The sequence below is a fragment of the Daphnia carinata genome, chromosome 7, assembly GCF_022539665.2.
Source record: "Daphnia carinata strain CSIRO-1 chromosome 7, CSIRO_AGI_Dcar_HiC_V3, whole genome shotgun sequence".
NCBI classification, from domain to species: Eukaryota; Metazoa; Arthropoda; class Branchiopoda; order Diplostraca; family Daphniidae; genus Daphnia; species Daphnia carinata.
Window position 1 is genome coordinate 4,216,363 of NC_081337.1, and position 19,022 is coordinate 4,235,384.

Genomic DNA, 19,022 nt, shown 5'->3' on the forward strand with positions numbered 1-19,022 from the left:
CACACACACACACACACACAAAAAAGAAAATGACATAGAAAAAATAACAATAAAAAAATTTCAACACGGATGAAAGGGATAAACTTCGTTCAAAAACACATGAAAAATCAGCTTTTCTTTTTCCGATTTGGTGCGACGTGGGGGAATCGTCCAAAAAAAAACTCACGAGGAAAAAAAAAAAAAAAAAAAAAACGAATTTTCTCTCAAACAAAAACGAAACGATCTTCTAAAATTTCTTTTTTTGTTTGTTTTTTTTTCGTATTTCCTTTTTTTTTTTTAGACGATAATTTTGTGCGAAATTCGACATAACATTTTACGGACGAAATCGAGGCCAAACGAACACGCATATGTGGGCAATACGAGCGCTAAAACATACGGGAGCGTTCAAAAAAAAAAAAAAAAAAAAAGAAAAGAAAGGGAGACGTGAGATGACCAGCTGCTCTCGTCTAAAAAAAATCTCTCTCTTTTTTTTTTTTTTTATAAATGTGTTTGCTTTGTTATCAGTAGGTGATTATGTGAATTCTATTCAACGCCTAAAAAAATAAGAAATTAGTGGGGGAAAAATTCAGTGAAATCAATGCCAACAATTCATAAACATACGAAATCAATTCCATCATTCAATTCGGTGTTTTTTTTTTGTTTGTTTTTTTTTTGGACTAGGAATTTTCTTTTTCTTTTCTTTTTTTTTAAATCCGAAATCAACGGAACATTTTCACGCAAAGACAAGCGCCATTCGAAAAAAAAAAAAAAATGATAGCCGAGCAATTTGTGTGTTTATCCATCATGATCGAAGTAAAAGAAATGAAACAAAAAGAAATAGGAAGGAAAACAAGGAAAAAGGAAGAAGGAAAAGAAAAAAAAAAAAAAAAAAAAAAAAAAAAATCTGTTTGCCGGGAATGTTTTTAGATCGGACATCGTGACGGTGGAGAGAGCGGAACGCGCCGATTGTTTTTTTTTAATTTCCACTTGGCTTGTCGATTCAAGTCTTTTGTTTTTGTTTCTTTTTTCGCCCTTTTTTATTTATTTTTTTTTGCTTGATGGTTTCATTGACGGTTACGTCCTTCTTCGTCAAATGACAACACAACGTAAATGGGCGGTTCAACATTTCGATGATTCATAAGAGAACACGAACTGAAACTTGAAAAAAAAAAAAAAATAAATAAATTGCATCGAAATGAATTTCCTCCGGGCTGTTGATGAGTTCCCGTCCTCTCCCGTCGGTGGGCCATCCGAATCAAAAAGAGAGAACAATCGTCTAGGATGGGGGACTGTATTTTTTGTTTTGTTTGTGCGTGTGTAATAATGCAGGACGTCGAAAGAAAGACAAAAAAAAAAAAAAAAAAACCAAGAAAATAATAATAATAAAAGAAAAAAAAAAAAAATAATAATAATAATTCAACAGAAATTAACATTGATTTTTTTAAGCCAAACGTGGCTCACACATCAGTTCTCTCTTTTTTTTTTTTTTTTTTTTTTTTTTTGCTGTTTTTCAAATAAAAAATCAAAACAAAAACGAAGGAAAAAAAAAAAAAAAAAAAATCACTGGTACATCAAGTTCCATGTTTCTTTGGGCGTAGAAATATGCGCAACATCAATTCAATTGTGAATGAATTACCTCACCCCCGCCCCTTACGAGTTAAACTTCCAATTTTTTTTTTTTGTGTTGCGCGGGCCATCATCTCCTTGTAACGTTTCCCACCCTTTTTGAATCCCTGCGACCTTTTACTCAAAATCCCGTTTAAGATCTATAGCAAATGTTGGACCATTGTAAACTGAAAACGAACTGTCAAGAAAAAAAAAAAAAAAAAAAAAAAAGAAAGAGAGAAATGATAACAACAATAACAAACAAACAGAAACAAACAAACAAAAAAAAAAAAAAGTATCAACAAAACGAAAAAACTTTCCAATAATCACCGACCTTCGCCAATTCCCCACCCCCTTTTCAATTGCATGTCAGTGCATACACATTTGGATTATATATGCAAATATATATATATATCCCTCCCTCCCCCCCTTCCCCTCCAAAAATCGTGTCTACGCGTGGAATGATTTTCCGCCTCTCTTCTCAAAAACGCCCTCCCTAAATCCTGCCAATTACAAAACAACACACACACACACAAACACATACACACACACACACACACAAACACATAATAATAATGCAAAAAAAAACAAACAAAAAAAAAACAAAACAAACAAAATATTCGGTGGCCCACAAACGAGATCGCCAACTCTGTATGTTCTGTACGATTCACGCGCGTTGACCAATTAACGCGGACACGTTCCATTCGTCTCTTTCGATATTTCCAAATTTTTCTTCTCAATTCGGCCACTTTTCACAAACAATTTAGTTTTCTACTTGTGCATCTTTCACGTTCCAGAAATTATTTTTTTTTTTTTTTCAAATCATTTGGAATCGTCCTGATCCATCGGCTCTTGCGACAGCTCCCTGGAGGACGACCTACCTCCCCCGCAAAATTCCAAAACGTTTTAAAATGAGCAATTTTTCATTTTTCAATTATATATATAAAAAAATAAATAAATAAATAAATCATTTAACTCACGCAATGCTTTTGCTGCTATCTGTCCGGCAGACCGATAGGCCGGCCATAGCTGACAGCGTTTCGCTGTCTTCTCCGCCTTCCAGCGATCCGCATCCATTGCTGTAACGACGTGTCCGTCCGACTCCCTCCACTTCGTAGGCCGACAAAGCGGCCGAGTAGGCGTAGCGTTTGATGGTCGGCCAGTGAGGTTGCTGCGCGAGCACAAGCACAAAAACAAAAAAAAAACAAAAAAAAACGCGTGAGAATAGGAACGATATGGAAGAAGAGTTTTTTTTTTTTTTTTTTTTTCTAACCTGGATGGAGATGACTTTATGAAGAGAATCGATGGCATTTTGACATGGCCGCCTGGCGAGCTCTTCTTGCCGTATGGGTACCGGTTCGTCGCCTAGTAACGCTCGGACGCACTCGTGCGAGGCGTCGCAGATGGCTGGTAAATCATAACCGCCTTCCAGAGCCATCACAAGCTTACCACCGGCCAACTCCATCAGCTGTCGCGTCATGTACCCGAAACAAGCGGCCGACACTTGGTAGCCGCCCAGCGGAGATGGGTGGCCCGTAGCAGCATCGAAACCGGCCGACACCAAGACGATTTCTGGGTCGAAATCCTATAGAAAATAAAGAAAACTTCAACGTTAGCGAAAACAATTCCGAGTTACATTTGATTCCTTTTCTGTTTACTTGAGCAATTGGCATGACGAGGGCTCGGAACGCGGCCAAATATTCCGCATCTCCCAACGGCGGATTGAGTCCACCTGACCAGGCGATATTAACGTTGAAACCAATTCCGTCATCGGATCCGCACTGTCGTCGTCGTCGTCAAGACAACGATGCAAGTCGTCGCAAAATCAAAGAGAAAAAAAAAACAAAAAAAAAAACAAACAAAACAGATATAAATAATAATAATTTAGATTGACGTATATGAAGACGGGCGAGCTCGACTTGTACCTCCAAAGGGTTGCCAGTACCCGGGAAAAAATGGCCGTCGTCGTGGCGATGGATGGAAATGTACAAGACGCGGGGATCGTCGTAAAAGATTTGCTGGGTTCCATTACCGTGATGGACGTCCTAAAAATACACATCAACACACAAACATTTAATATCAGGGGAAAAAAAAAAAAAAAAAAAATGAAAATGGAAAAGAGAGCGACTAATATCGCAATGCTAGGCAATGTTGTTTTAATTGCAGAAAAAAAAAAAAAAAAAAAAAATAAAATAAAATAAAAATAAAAAACGTTACCCAGTCGACGATGAGGATGCGCTCCAGTTTGTGCCTGAGTCTGAGCTGTTTGGCCGCTATGGCGACCGAATTAAAGAAGCAAAATCCCATGGCTTGTTGAGCTTCCGCATGATGGCCCGGCGGTCGAACGATGGCGAAACCGTTCTTAATCTCGCCCATGGCAGCTGTCCAAAAAAAAAAAAAAAAATAAAATAAAATAGATATTCATTTAAGATGAACTTCATCTCAATCCTCTTATATATATATATATATTTATTTTTTTTTTTCTCTTAAATTCTCTGATTTATTTGATGATTTATTTATTTATTTAAAAGTGGAAATTACCCTTAAAGGCTAGGTCGATAACGCAGCCGGCGGCCATTCGGGCGGCGGACGGCGTGTGGATATCATTCCAGGTCGTGTCGGAATCGACGCCAATGCCGCCGCATGGTAACATGACGAAATTCTTCATGGGCAATTCGGCAAAACGGTTGACGTCCACTTTGGGACGGTGCATGGGTTCGGTGCCAAAGAGCATCGTGTAGACTTCAGAGTGAACCGACTGGAGCTCTTCGGCTGTTGCCTTGCGGGAACGGAGTCGCAGGCAACGGTGGACCACGCCCGTTTCTTGCAGACGGGCCCAGATGCTCTGCAAACGTCCGCCGTGCTCCGGGTGGGCGCTGTTACTTCCACACATGCACTGGTGTCGCAACATGAGGCCGTCGTAGGCTAACGCCGTGCTGGTACTGCCCGGCTTAGCGCCTCCAGCCGAAGGGCCCCATCCAGCGGCGGCCAATGTCATCGGCACAACGGCCGTGCCACCTTCAGCCGCAGACGGGCCACCTCCAGGCGGATCGAGCGATACCAAAGGGCTGGAAAACGCTCGCGATAACGGCCGGGCAACGTGATGGCCTCGCGGAGCAAAAGCCGAACCTGTAAAATCAAATCATTTTTAAGTCATTCCAAATTTAATTTCAAAAAAAAAAAAAAATGAATTTCAAAAATAAATTATGCGAGACCTGAACTGGCGTGTAGGGACGTTCTTGAGCTGGACGAGCGCACCTGGAGGGGTGACAAGCCATCACGGGACGAGTGACGATCGCTGTCCGATTCCTCCTCTAATTTATGCTCCGTCAAGTCGATGATTTCAGGTAAAGGAGTGCCGCGATCGCGTGACATTTCTCGAGCAACGGCCGCTTCCGTCTCTTCTTCGACATTTTCCACTTGGCTTCGACTGCCCGCCCTGGTCAGCACCGTCTGCCGGATATGCTAATAGATTTTTGTTTCAAACATAAATTGGATTAAAAATAATGTAAATTTCGTATATATGAATTTTTTTTTTTTTTTTTTAAACGCGCATTGGTACAAAATGAATGATTACCTGTTTGAGCAAATTGTGTTGATGTTGTTGTTCGTAGATTTGACGTTCGCGGACGTACTGATCGAATTGCTGCTGCGTCAACGGCACGGACGGCACGACTCCGTGCGGCGCTCCTTGCAACAGCGGATGGCCAAGGGGTAGGGGAGCCGATTGCGTCCGGCCCAGTGGACGCATCCCCGATTTGTTCAGTCTTGCCTGCGCCACCTTTTGACCAAAACCCGCAATAATAAATCATTAGGGAAAAAAAATACAATAAAAAAAAAAAAACAAAGCATTTTCAACTGTACTTAAAATCAAATAAAAACAAAATGAATAAAACATGACCCTACATTGTGTGTCGAATCTCACAACGCCATAAAAGGGGGCCGGGACGATATTTTTTTTTTTTTGTTTTTTTTGTTTCTTTCAATGAGCTAGTTATTACATGTAATCGGATCGCCAACTTCTTAAATTGTGTTGACGGCAAAATGCACACGTACATTTATAAATAAATAAAAGAGTTTAAAAAAAAAAAAAAAAAAAAAAAAAGGCCAGCCAGAAAAAAAAAATAAAAAAAATAAATAAAAAGAGAAGAGGGTCAAGTCAACGACGCTGCGTCGATGCCAAACAGAACCCCTTGGCCCGAACGGATCCACGAACTATATTGGGCTTTTCATTTGGACAAGGACGACGGACATTTGAAACTGGCTTTTGCTTTTTCTTAGGAGATCGACACCTCGAGAGACTCCCCCCCCCCCCTCTTTCTTTTTCCTTTACAAACATATTTCTCGTACGATATTTTCATTACGCAGTTTGAATTGCGCTCTTCTTTATTTTATTTTATGTTTTTTTTTTTATTCCCCTGGCTTCAAAGCTGTTGCCCAGCAATTCTCCCCCAATTTTGTTATGTCCGCACACCGGGGAAGCGAACGAAGCCCGGGAGTCTTTCACGTTACACGTACGCCAGCGAATAAAAAAAAAATAATAATAAAAAAAAAAAAACAAGTACGGGAGAAAGCGCCATTTTTAAACGATCGGCACACACTGGAACTCTTTCCGCATTTCTCCCAAGTAACAAGGCAAAAAAAAAAAAAAAAAAAAAAAAAAAAAAAATGTCCTCCATGGCCACATACTTTTGCGGTTCTTCGCATCGTTCACGTTAACCATAAAAATCAAATGAAATTCAAATTGAAAAAAAAACTAAATATTCAGAAAAGTAATTAAAGTAAATCAATAAAACGTTATTGGGTCTCTTTTTTCTAGTTGCTAGGCAACGTGTGAATAATAATAAAAAAAAAGATACCGACCACAATCAATCGATTATCGATTTGTTCGATAACAAATCGCGCAGAAATAATAGAGACGTACTTGAGCGTCGGTGATGGGCGCACCGCCGTTGTAGAGTCCGCTCATCAGAACGTGAGTGTGATGGCCGGCCTGTTCCAGCAACTGCATCTGCTTTTGAATGTAACCGGGCGATTCGGGACCGCCGCCGCCACCACCACCACCACCACCACCTCCTCCTCCTCCTCCGCCGGATGCGTAATCGCCTCCGCCGGAATCGGGTGGGGGCGGCGGGGGAAAGAAAGGTGAAGCGGATGACATGAGCAGGTGGTGATGTTGATGGTGCGGATGAGCGTGGTGGTGTTGAGGTTGCGGCGGCTGGTACAGCGTGTGATGACTGCCTCCTGTTGCGGGCAGGCCCATGCGCACAGAGAAGGCCGCGCGCATGTCCACCACCTCGCTGACCATGGCCAATCCGGGAGGTTCCTATCATTTTTTTTTTTTTTTTAATAGGCATTTAAAAACAAAATAAATAAATACACATAAATCACATCAAATAATGGCGACTGCTCCAGCCAATTCGAATTCCAATTTTTTTTTTTTTTATGAGCTGCACTTGATGAATGGGAGAAAACATAAAAAAAAATAAAATAAATAAAAGATGAATAATTACGGCAGCGTGATGGTTGGCCATCGCTGGCCGGCCCAGAGATATGTTGGGTAGAGAAGGGCTAGTGTAGAGCGTCAGATCCGAAATGCTTCCCTGGCCGTGACTGGCCATCAGGTGGTACTGAGACGGACTGGTCTCCTGTAATTCAATTGAAATACAAAAAGACTTTTCAATATTAAAAAAAAAAATTAAATATAAATTTCAGTTAAAAAAAAAATGAATTATTAATGGACCTCAGGTACAGGCACTACCCCTGATGAAGGATGTTGAGAGCCAAGCGGAGATCCAGCACCGGAAGGCGATTCCGGAGTGCTTCCGCCCGTCTCTTGACCTACAAAAAAAAACAAATAAAACATTTCAAGTAAAAACATAAAAAAAAAAAATAATAATAATAATAATCTAAATGCAAAAATTTCAAGAGGAAAATTAAAATAAACAATCAAAGGAGTTAGAACTTTATCGAATATCACAAGATGCGTGTTAATCAAATTTCGTTTCAAAATGTAACGATTTACTTGTCAGATGCGCCATCCGCTTGGCGGCGGCCATGGCCAGAGAAGAGGAGTGGGCAGGTGGCGGGGGTTGACGGTGGTGGAGGTGCACGGGCGGAGGTGGCGGCAAGTGATGATGGCCCGGCAGGGCCGGCCCGCTGCCTCCGGAGAGATGATGTTGCGGACCACCACCGCCGCCCCTCCGCCGAGCCACCAACGGACTGCAGTTGCGACGCTCGACGGCCCCGCGTGGTTTGTACCGCATTTTGAGCAGGTTGGGTTCCGACGCTGTTGGTCGTGTTCAGGACACGGGACACAACATGCCAAAAATCGATCGATTATCATGCGGTTATACAATTCATTTAAAAAAAATTTTTTTTTTTTTTTTTTTTTTTACATTAATTAATTATTATTATTTGAAATTCTACGCCATGCTTTTGTCAGGCTCAAAAACATACGCAAACATGGGAAAAAAAAAAAAAAAAAAAAAAAAAAAATGATGCGGATGATGAGGACCTTACCGGTTTTGCGGAGTGGGAAATCGTCGTCGAAATTGCCAGGAAGGAGCGGATGGCGATAGGGATGAGGATGAACAATGCCGCTGGATGAGGATGACGAACACGACGAGCTGGCGCCGCCGACGCCGTTGCTGCTGCCGATGCCGCTGCCCGTTGAGCCCAATCCGCTGGATAATTGCGACGTCGATCCTTTGTTGTTGGCGCATCCGTGGCCGGCAGGCAAAGTGGGCACAGCTCCCGTCCTGCATTTTCCCACCATTTTGTTATTATTATTGTTTTGTTTTATTTTTTTTTTTTCAACAAAAAAAAAAAAGAAAAAGAAAAAGACAACGGATGAAAGTTTTGAAAAGAAAGTCCGTTCTCTCAGGTGAGACGGCCTTCCTCTTCTTCTTTTCACTGGTGCTGCTCCATTAATTTCAAATGCTTCTTTCTTTGTGTGCGTGTTTCTCTTCTTCTTTTTTTTTTTTTTTTTTTTTCCCTTAGCGCATTACATTTTTTTTTTTTTTTTTATTATTTGAAAATATATCAGTTTTTAATTACCACGCTCGATACGGAGCTGAAGAGGAGCTGGGCGTGTTGGCAGTTCCGTTGCCGGCTGCGGCGGCCGCTGCAGCAGCTTCTCTCTGCTTCTTATTCAACACGAATTCCTGTTCCAAAAAAAAAAAATAATAATAATAATAATAACCAATAAAACACCGTGTCTTTTAAAAAAAAAAAAAAAATTCATTCAGTTGCAGACGTAAAGTGGATGAGGAAGTCGTGGTTAAAAGAGGGGAGAGAAAACGGCCCAGTTCATTTACAAACCAGAAGAACAAACAAAAAAAAAAAAAAAAAAAAATAGGTCGATTCCAAATTGGGGAGGAGGGGTTAGCTGTAAGTTGCGAATAATCACTACACCGTAACGGGTGTAGGAAAACAAAAAATGGGGCCAAAAAAAAAAAAAAAAAAAAAAAGACGAGGCAAACACGCATTCTTTATTAGTCACCATCCCCCCCCCCATCTTTTACGACACGCGTCGCCCCATATCGTCCCCTTAAAAAGGCCCCCCCCCCCTTCGCTTTGCCCGTTCGTTGTGTTCGCATCGAGGAATTTGTGTTGCCTAGCGGGGAGGAGGGCGATGACGTCAATGTTTCATAAGAAAAAAGAAAAGAAAAGAACATTGTCCTTTTAAAAAGAAAAAAATTAGGGAGGACATAAAAAAAAAAAAAAAAAAAAAGCGAAGGTAATTCATCCGCCTTGTTCCAGTAGAGTGGAACCATTTTTCGCGCACAACAAAGACGAACCTGGAGTTTTTGTTTCACTTCGGAAGAAGCGACGGCGCTCTGCTCACGTTTCTCCTTGTTCTTCAGCGCCAACAGGCGCTCCTTCTCGTGACGTTCGCGTTCCAGCCGAGCTTCTTCTTCAGCTTTTTTCTTCTGTTCCAGGAATTCCTGCCGCGTTCGTTAAAGAATCAAAATAAATAAATAAATACAAATGGAAAAGTATTAAAATTGTGCGCAATGGACAACGAACGAGAAAATGAAACCAAGTTCAATGACGTCGGCGACACTCACCTGTAATTGTTTTTCATGTTGCTGGGCCAGCTGTTGTTGCTGAACTTGGTACTGCTGCAGGAGAATTTGTTGCTGCAGGTGTTGCTGCTGCTTGAGCTGAATGGAAAGAAGCGTCGAGGGAGATACCGACCGCCAGGGGTACCACCCGATTACGAAAACACACACGCAGAGACGCACCACGGCCGTTGTCCAATCACATCGTCGAATCAAAAAAGGGCAAAAAGGAAAAAGAGAGAAAAGAAACAAAAGAACAACCAATCAGGAACAGTGACAAATGCTACACACATTTTTTTTATTTTATTTTAAAACTTATAAATCCAGCGCCCCCCCCCTTTTTAAAGTGTCTCCCGATCTTAGCCATTTTTCTTTTCTACAGTCCCCCCCCCAAAAAAAAAAAAAAAAAAATAAAGAATATTGCAAAAAATAAAAAGCACGTTCCTCTTGTGCGTGTCACGTAGTGTCACACACACACACACACACACACACAAAATCCGGGGTAAAGGCTATAAATTTAGTTGGCCCGTCTTGTTTCTTAACGGGCAAAAAAAAAAAAAAAAGGGCCGTTGCTGAAATTGTTTTTTTTTTTTTTTTTTTTTTTTTTTTTAACGACTATCTTTCTATTTGAGATAGCCGAGAAAATGGGTCTTGCCATTGTCCGGCTCGTGTGAGTCCCGTCCATTTCTTTTACCTTTTTAAGTATATATATATATATATATATTTTTGTGTGTGTCCGTTGGCGATATGACAACGGACAAAAAATGCGCAAGAATGCGAGCCGCTACTCACCTGCAAAATTTGTTGCTGGAGAGCCGCCTGTTCCCGGTAGTTGGGCAGGTTGTTGTTGTTGTTGTTGTTGGCACCCGGAGCAGAAGCAGCAGCGGCGGCCGACGAGCCGGAAGAGGAGCCGACAACCGGACCGCCGACCAATTCAGGCCGCCGGTGCGACGCCACAAAGGAACTGCTTAGCGGTGATGCCGAATTCATATCTAAAACGATGAGGGGGAATGAAAAATAAGTGTATCGAACAGAAAACAACAGATGCGCGATTAGGATTTGTTTCAATACATCCAAGTCAGGTAACTCAGCAACATATTGCAGCATTGCCAGAAAAATAGGAATACAATTTTCGGAAAAAAAAACAAATAAATACATGGAACTAAAAATGCAAGTCACTAACGACATTGCATCATCAGCGAATATGTTTTGAATAAAGAAAATGAAATTTAATTTTACAAAAAAAAAAAAAAAAATTGATCGCATAATGTCCATTCCGATTGCGCAACAGCCTACGTGGGGCGAACCAACCAATGACGTGGCACCGATAATTTATTAGGCCCGATATGCCAATAATAAAAAAAAAACTCGCCATCTTTTGTTTACACACAGCATGTGCTTGAAAATGTAATCACGAAAACTCGGCCGCTCAGGTACAGAGTTTTAATTTAAATAAAAAAAAAAAAAAAAACGGACACGTGGCGGGAAAAAGGTCGATTCAAATTAACGTGGGCTTCCTGCTACTCATTTCCAAATGCATGCATAAACAAAAGAAGGAGGAGAAGCAGAAGAAGAAAAGAGGCGAACGAACTGATTGCCGAAATGCTTCGGGAAAAGTTGACCTTTCGCACAACACACGACAACAACAACAACAAATAACAACAACAGAAAGAGTGTTGTCTTGTTTCTCTGCCTCTCTCTCTCTCTCTCTTTTCGGCAGGGGTCATTGGCAGAGCATTGGCCTCACCTTGACGTCACAACACACACGAAGAGTTGCGTGCCGTTCCCTTAAAAGGCGACTAGCCGTCGTTTTTCGCAGAAAGCAAAAAAAAAAAAAAAAAAAAAAAAAAAAAAAAAAGGATAGAACGAACCAAAAAACCCCAAACGAATCCCCCCCAAAAAATAAAAATGATTGGATTACAAACAAACCGCACTGCCGATTAAAAAAATAAAAACCTTTTCGAATTTCGTGTCCCGTTTTAAATTTTGAATCGTTTCTTTCTTCGTGGAACATAATAATAAAATAAAATAGGGCTGATTTTTTTTGTGTGTGTGTGTGTGTGTGTGTGTGTGTGTGCACGAAAAAAATAAATCGTTTTAAGGGAAAATCATTTTGCCCATAGGAAAAAGAAAAACCAGTTTGGAATTTTTGAAAAATTCGGTTCTTTTTTTTAAAGCCGCGAGGGAAATTCGAAAAGGTATAGTAGTTTATTTATTAAACTTTTTTTTTTCTATCCAGATTTCTTTCCTTATCATCTAATTCTTATTTTAAATTTTCCAAAATGAAAAGGAAAAAAAAAGAAAAAAAAAAGATGGAAACGAACGAACGAACGAACGAAACAAAAAAAAAGGGGGGGGGGACTGTTTTGGAAGAAAAACGAGACACGCTCCAGAACGATTTGAAACGACACTCGTATTTCGACCGCCAGTTCCAAGGCCGCAATATTTAGTCTATAGTTGGGGATGCGTCACACACACACACACAAGAAAAAAAACGAGCCACTCGTCATCAACAGCGTTCATATTTTTCTCGCTACATTACACGCACACAAAACTTAAAACGAATTCAAAAAATCTCAAATTTCAATGTCATCACCGAAATTAAAAAAAAAAAAAAAAAAGAACGTTGGGAAAAAAAAAAAATTGTTACGCAAGACCTTCCATTAAATAACAATAATAAAAAAAAAAATTATAGAGAGAACCTGTAGGCCTGAAGCAAACACTGTCGTAACGTGAACGCATAAAAAAGAAAAAAAGAGAGGCATGGAAATGGTGTGTGTGTGTGTGTGTGTGTGTGTCTGTGTGTGCGTTCGACGTTAAAAAATAGATGAGGCGTCAAGGTCGAACCGGGACGTTTTGTTGGCATGGGATTCGGCTGTGTGAGTCGATTTTTTGAAATTTTATTTTTATTTTAACTATTTATTTATTTCGTCGGGCACTTCGTTACGTTCGCACGCAGTGATAACCCGCCGCCATCACGATTCTCTCGCTACCCTCCCCCCCCCCCTTCTCAACTTAAGAAAACTGCACACGGGAGTTTTGCAGGTGAAATGAAATCTGAAGAAAGATGACGTCAAAAAAAGAATTAAAAAAAAAAAAAAAACCACTTCTGTTTTTTGTGTTTTTTTTTTTTTTCTTTTTCCCTTTTGATTTTGGTGACACTCGAAACCGGTTCGGACAGAAGAAAAACAAAACAAAAATGGAAACAAAAACAACGACGGAAATAGAAAGTCAATGAAACATCTTTTTTTTTTGTTTTTTGTTTTTTCATTGGATTCACACGCACCTTTTCCTTTTTTTCACACACACTCGCACACTCACGGCTCATGAACTCGAGAAGAAGAAGAAGAAGACACACACACACACACAAATGTACACAACAAACCAGCCAGTTTTTTTTTGTGTGTGTGTGTGTTTTTCTTTCGAATCAAAAAGCAACTTGTTCTTCTTCTTCTCACACAAGGTTTTTGGGTTGGAATCCACACAGCGGATGAGAAACGTCGGTGTTCGTAGAAGGAAGGATACTCAATTGGCACGGTATCATTTGGACCCAAATGGCCACCATAATCCCGGAATTCTCTTTTCTTCTTTTTTGCTTTCTCTTTAAAAAGGTGGGAAAGAAATCGTCGCACAACGAACTTTTTTTTTCTCGACAAAACTCAACTTTTCAAAACGAAAAATACGCCACTTTTGTTATCTTCGGTCCGAAGTTACGTCGCGATTTTACACAACTAGTTACAAGAGGCGAAGAACACAACACAACACAACACACACACACACACACAAATCAAATTACTCTTTTCTTTTTTTTGTTTTTGTTTTTTGTTTTTTAAGTTTTTGTTTTTTTGTTGTTTTGTTTTGTTGTAATTTGTAGTTGGAGTGGCCGGCGCGCGACTCTACCGTCCAGCTCGCCAACGCTATCTGGCCCGATCCCACCACCAGTCGCTCGGTTTCTCCCAGTCCCCGCCCCGTCGCTACGTCTCTCGGGGCTATATCCTTACGCCATATCAACACACACGCAACCTACAGTCGTATATACAAAGTATATAAATACAAGATTTCCGTTTCGTTTTCGTTTCTTTTTTTTTTTTTTTTTTTTTTTCTACTTTTTTTTTCCGTCATTTTCAGAAATAAAGAGCGGTTGCAACGCCATCTAGCGATAGTTGATAGTAGTTTAATGATAAGGAGCCACGCATGACGTCACGGCCGTAATCTTAAAAACAAGAAATGAATTTTTAAAAATTGGAAAAAAAAAATAAACTACGTCTGGGAAATTGATTGCATAACAGTGTGACTTTTGAGTTTGCTTCAAGTGTTCGCAGGAAAGGAAAAAAGGAATTTTGAATACGTTTACGCTTTCGTACACAAAGTACACGAAGTGTACGCCCTACTCGAATAATTCCATTTTCCAAATAAATAATCATAATAAAAATAAAAAGCCTGATGCGTCATGATAAAACTCTTTTGTCTCGTCCATTTGATAAATCGGTAGGCCTAAGATTATATCGTACATAAAAATAAGGAGAAGTGGGGTAGGAGATTGGAAATGCGCAAAGCTAACGGAAAAAAAAAACAAAAAAACAATTGTGAAACGCTGTCGACGTGTATCGATGACGACACGGCCGATGAAGAAAAACGCTATCCAACCAGCAATTTCTTTGTCAATTTCCAAAAAAAAAAACAAAAAAAAAAAACATTTGAAGTGGTTCGATAGGAAGCGGAGGGCGCGCGCGCGCGCGCGCCCATAGCCAGGTGAGTTTGATAACGACGTCACGTGGCAAGGGGTGGTTGGGCGGAGATTTTATGAAAAAAAAAGAGAACGATCGAGGAAGTGGCGGGATAAAAGGGAAAACGAGCAAAACAGGGCCGGATGGTGGAGCGCGGGCGTGCTGTTTGAGAATCCCAAAATAGAACGGGCGGCGGATCGATATAGCAACTTGCAAGCAGCAAGCGCCGCATTGGATGCGAACGCAAAAAATAAAAAGAATTTTAGGAAGAAGGAAGATTTAAAAAAAAAAAAAAAAAAAAAAAAATTATAGAAAAGCGCTAAAGTGCGTGAAACACAGATTTAATTTAAGACAAAAAGAAAAAATCAAAAGGGAAACAACGTCGAAAATAACAAGCCAAAATTCAAAAGGAAGAGCGAACGTACGAATCGCTTGAAATCACACACACACAGGCGGGGGAATCGTGACAAACCAAAAAAAAAAAATTGCAATAAGCTACGCGCTCTATTTTTAACTCCATTTTTTTTGTGTTTCTCTCATTTCTTCCATCCTCTTTGTTATCTACAACCATGCGACCGTATCGATTCGATTGATCAACGACGCCAATTATGCGCGTACACGCATTTCTTTCTTTTAAACGAAGAACACATTTTTGAAATGCAGACAAACAAAATTTCACGAACGCATCATCTTGTTTTGCTGCAAGACTACAGTAAGGGGGAGAGGGAGGGCGAATGAAAATACATTTTTTCCCGTAAAAAAAAAAAAAAAAAAAAAAAAAAGGGAGGACGAGGAAGAGCGGGGTGGAGAATCGGTGCGAATTGGACGCAACAAGCGACGCCGACGGACGATGGGAGTTTATTTCTGTCCGGCGTCCGGTTCTATTTCCAGTCGGCGACATTGAGAGAGTGGCGTCTACATGTATACACAAGAAAATACAGACACACACGCACGGGGATTGGGTACCCCACCTTGTCCAACCTTCCCACCCGCTCCCGTGAAAATAAGAAACGAAAAAGAAGTCGGTGTTTGTGTTCTACTAGACGGGGCGAACGGTGGACGGATGTCTTAAAATAGAATCCAGTCGACACCACAAGGGAAAAGGAGGAAACCATCAAAGTTTGGAATATCCCCTTACCACCCTCCACCCTTTTTTTTTTTTTTTTTTGCTTTGCTTTGCTTTACTTTACTTTACATGCGTTTTACATGCTGCTCAAAATATGTATCACCAATTTCTAAGTAAAAATGAATTTGCCTTTTTTTTCTTTTTTTTTTTTTAAGAATCCAATGCTATTTCGATCATTCCCACGTCGATTCGAAACACCGGAGAGACACGAAATATAAAAAGGAACCAGAATAGGAAACAATGAAAATGTAAAAATAGAACTCGATGAGGCCATCCGCAAATTTCGTGAAGGTGAATCCAACAGGGATTGCAAATCTTTTCAGGAAAACCCCATTAAAAAAAAAAAAATAAATGCAATTTATAGTAACAAAAAAAAAAATGGAAGGGCAAAAACAGGGCCCGATGTTTTCCTTTAAAAAAAAAACCTCTCAATTTTTACCGCAAATAGATTCGTTTCATCCGTTTAGCCCCTGATGACGGACTTTTTTTTCTCACTCGGCCATCAAGGAGAGTATAGAGAGATACGAGTCGGCTTTTAAAAATAGCCGCCAAACTCTCCTGTGCCGTTAGAAGTTGTCTAGATGACGTTGACGACCTCCCAGTGGGATATTTCTTTTCTACCCATCTCTCTCTCAGCCGACCGACGACGACGCACAAGGGGGCCGCCGACTCCGCAAGGGCGTATTTGGCTCTCCATTTTTAAACCCCCAAAAGTCTTTTTATAAATCCACTAACCTATCTCCTTGTTATGTCTTTTCCTTTCGACCATAAATAGATTGCGTCCTTCTTTTTTTTTTTTTTTTTTTTCAACACACACACATCACTTTAAAAGCCCAACCTTTTTTTCCCTCTCCACCTTTCCCGCTCCCGCCCCTCATTTTTTTTTTTTAAATCTACACCGAATTATTGAGTTGCGTCAGACTGCGCAAGAATGCGTCCTTTTTCCCGAATAGCGTTCATTCCCGTTTGCTGGCCAATGGCCATCATTACCAAACGGCCAGCTTAATGCAATGATTTCGTTCTATTTGACGTGGGGGGGAGGGGTAGGTAGGGTAGGCGCATATTAGCCTATGGAGATGGCCATTTCTAAATATAAAACTCGTGTGTGTGACCAAAACAACACAACTCTGCCTTTAGGTTTGTTATTTCCTTGAAAAAAAAAATGTTGACTTCTTTCCTACTATGTCAACAGATGGCCTTTCCTGCTTTGGAGAAAAATAAAAATGTTTTTTTTTTTTCTAAGATGGGGAGCCTCTTTTTTTTTTCCCCAAAAGAAATCAACAGCAAAAAAAAAAAAAATGCATAAAATACACATGGCAACAAAAGATTTTCTGGTCCCCCACCTCTTCTTACGTTGGGTGGGTGAGGGAGGGGGGAATGTTGGGAATGTCAATAAAACGTCGGGCAGCGAAAGGCGAGTCCGAGCTGTGCATAATGCATAGGCACATAGTACAGAGACCAAGTCGTTAAGTCGATAGACCCAATGCCCTTTCTTTTTTTAAAGTCAAGCCTAGATAAACACATACGTTTTATATGTGTATATATAAATATATGCCATATAGATATATGTGTACCGAAACATGGTTGTCGAGGCGAAAAACGATGGTATCGGTGCAACCTCGTGCGTTATCAGTTTGTTTACGGGATTTTTTTTTTTTTTTATAATATCCAACCGCACCCATGGTTAAGCCCCACGAAGGGCATTTCGATTCTCACGTCTCTCTATTTTTGGTCTTGGAACAATCGAAAACCTCTTAGAACACACACACACACACACACACACACGCACACACACAAAAAGAAGAGGAAATTGATCGCCAAATATTATGTTTTGCACAGACTTGCACCTTGGGAAGGTCATAAGTCAAGCTACTTCCATAACTAAAGACACTAGGTTAAAGATAAGACACGTTTTCAGCATGTGCCAAGAGTTGGCGAATGATGACAACGTTATTCGACTATACGATTCTCATTTTTAGACACACACACACACACACAAAAAAAAAAGCAGTTCGAGAAAATGAGAACAATTAAAAACAAGAAAAGTCTGAGCAAAAGAAGAAAAAGAAAAATGTGAATTTACCGTTGGATCGAGGCAATTGCTGTTCGGTCATATCGTTCCAATGCCGGACGTGAAGTTTGTGTCCTGGCTGACGTACACGAGACGAACCCAACGAAGCCAATGCTAAAAAAGAAAAGAATAGGGGGGAAAATGACACCTGTTTATCACGTTATTCTTACAGCAACAACAACAACAAACAATTGAAAAAGTAAAAATCATTATAAATTCACTATACGGGAGAAAGTACATCGTCGTGGAACTCGTTTTCACGGTTTATTTTCCACTAGAATCAACAACGACTTTCGAAAAGTGCAGTCATGTCGAACGCGCCCATACGGGAAATGCAACGAGATGGTAGTTGGACTATTTTCTTTTGTACCTGAACATGTCTGTGCACTCATAACTTTTTTTTTTTTTTTTGCGTTCAAAAATCAAAACAAGATCAGCTTATTGAACCTCTCATTTTCCTTTTTGTTTGAGTGATGGTCGACAAAACAAGCCGAGACTTACTGTATTTCCAGAAATTTTGTGATGAGTTTTCGACACATAAACAAAACAATTCATGTCTAGGCAAGAAAAAGAAAAGGGAAGACCGAAGTTTTACCTCAATATCTTTTGGTTGTGTGGCCCGTGGGTATTCGTTGGGCTAATTCGTAGTCGTCTGGTGATTCTCGAAAGAACTTTGTTCTGTGACTTAGCGACCTGGCACGACGGCCGACGACAGCGGTGGATGAACGGCTGCCATGAAATCGATCGCGATTGGCATTCCTCTCGCGACCGAGGCCTCCTCGCTCACCGTAACGTTTTTATGTGCATATAATGTCTTCTATGTGTGTGTGTGTGTGTGTATCTATCGTATCGAGAGGAACACACACACACACGAAGTAATAGATGATTCTATTCGTCTTCAGAGAGATGAGAAAACGCACAAACACTAAGCCAAAAACAAGACACAAAAAGTTGGTGGTTAGCGAAGGTGCTCCCTGAGCAACTGCAGCCACAAGATACGAACACTCACAAAAATGTGAAACACGATTTCGAAAAGAGGATTTGTTTCGTTGGTGCGAAAAACTGGCTGTTCCCACTCAGTCTATGGTTCTTTTCGTTCTCGACTCTCCACCTTGCGCGGAATAAGTAAATAACACAGAAATGTACAGACAGTGTGCAAATAGCGAGCGTGTGTCACGTCGGATTTTTACTTCCTCGAGGACACGGGAAACGCCACCTAGCGGCACATTGTTAAAGCTCTCTATGGCAGCAAGCAGACCCAAAAAAGCGAGAAACAGTTTTTCTGAAAATGCAAATATGTTTGCCTTATTTGTCTTTTCTGACAGTAGAAAATACTAGAACCAAGTAGTAAGTAGAACTTCGAAACAAATAAAAACAGTACAGCTGCTTGGCTAAGTTTTAGAATCACTGTATTTGTATCAAACAGAAACAGTTTCAAATAGACATCG

General features: G+C 40.4%; 1 protein-coding gene across 1 annotated transcript; it reads right to left on the reverse strand.

Annotated features, from left to right (window-relative positions):
• Positions 1–2,053: 2,053 nt before the first annotated feature.
• LOC130695614 (histone deacetylase 4-like) lies at positions 2,054–18,710 on the reverse strand. The gene is made up of 20 exons (XM_057518774.2): positions 18,170–18,710; positions 17,587–17,688; positions 10,443–10,642; positions 9,657–9,752; positions 9,387–9,533; positions 8,644–8,750; positions 8,107–8,345; positions 7,610–7,873; positions 7,328–7,425; positions 7,098–7,232; positions 6,509–6,910; positions 5,162–5,365; positions 4,800–5,049; positions 4,126–4,713; positions 3,802–3,965; positions 3,510–3,629; positions 3,243–3,365; positions 2,858–3,169; positions 2,565–2,755; positions 2,054–2,461 (listed from the first exon to the last, which is right to left on the reverse strand). Exons 2-20 carry the CDS (start codon positions 17,615–17,617, stop codon positions 2,407–2,409), a joined length of 3,726 nt encoding a protein of 1,241 aa, XP_057374757.1. The 5' UTR covers positions 17,618–17,688; positions 18,170–18,710; the 3' UTR covers positions 2,054–2,406.
• Between the last annotated feature and the right edge of the window lie 312 nt (positions 18,711–19,022).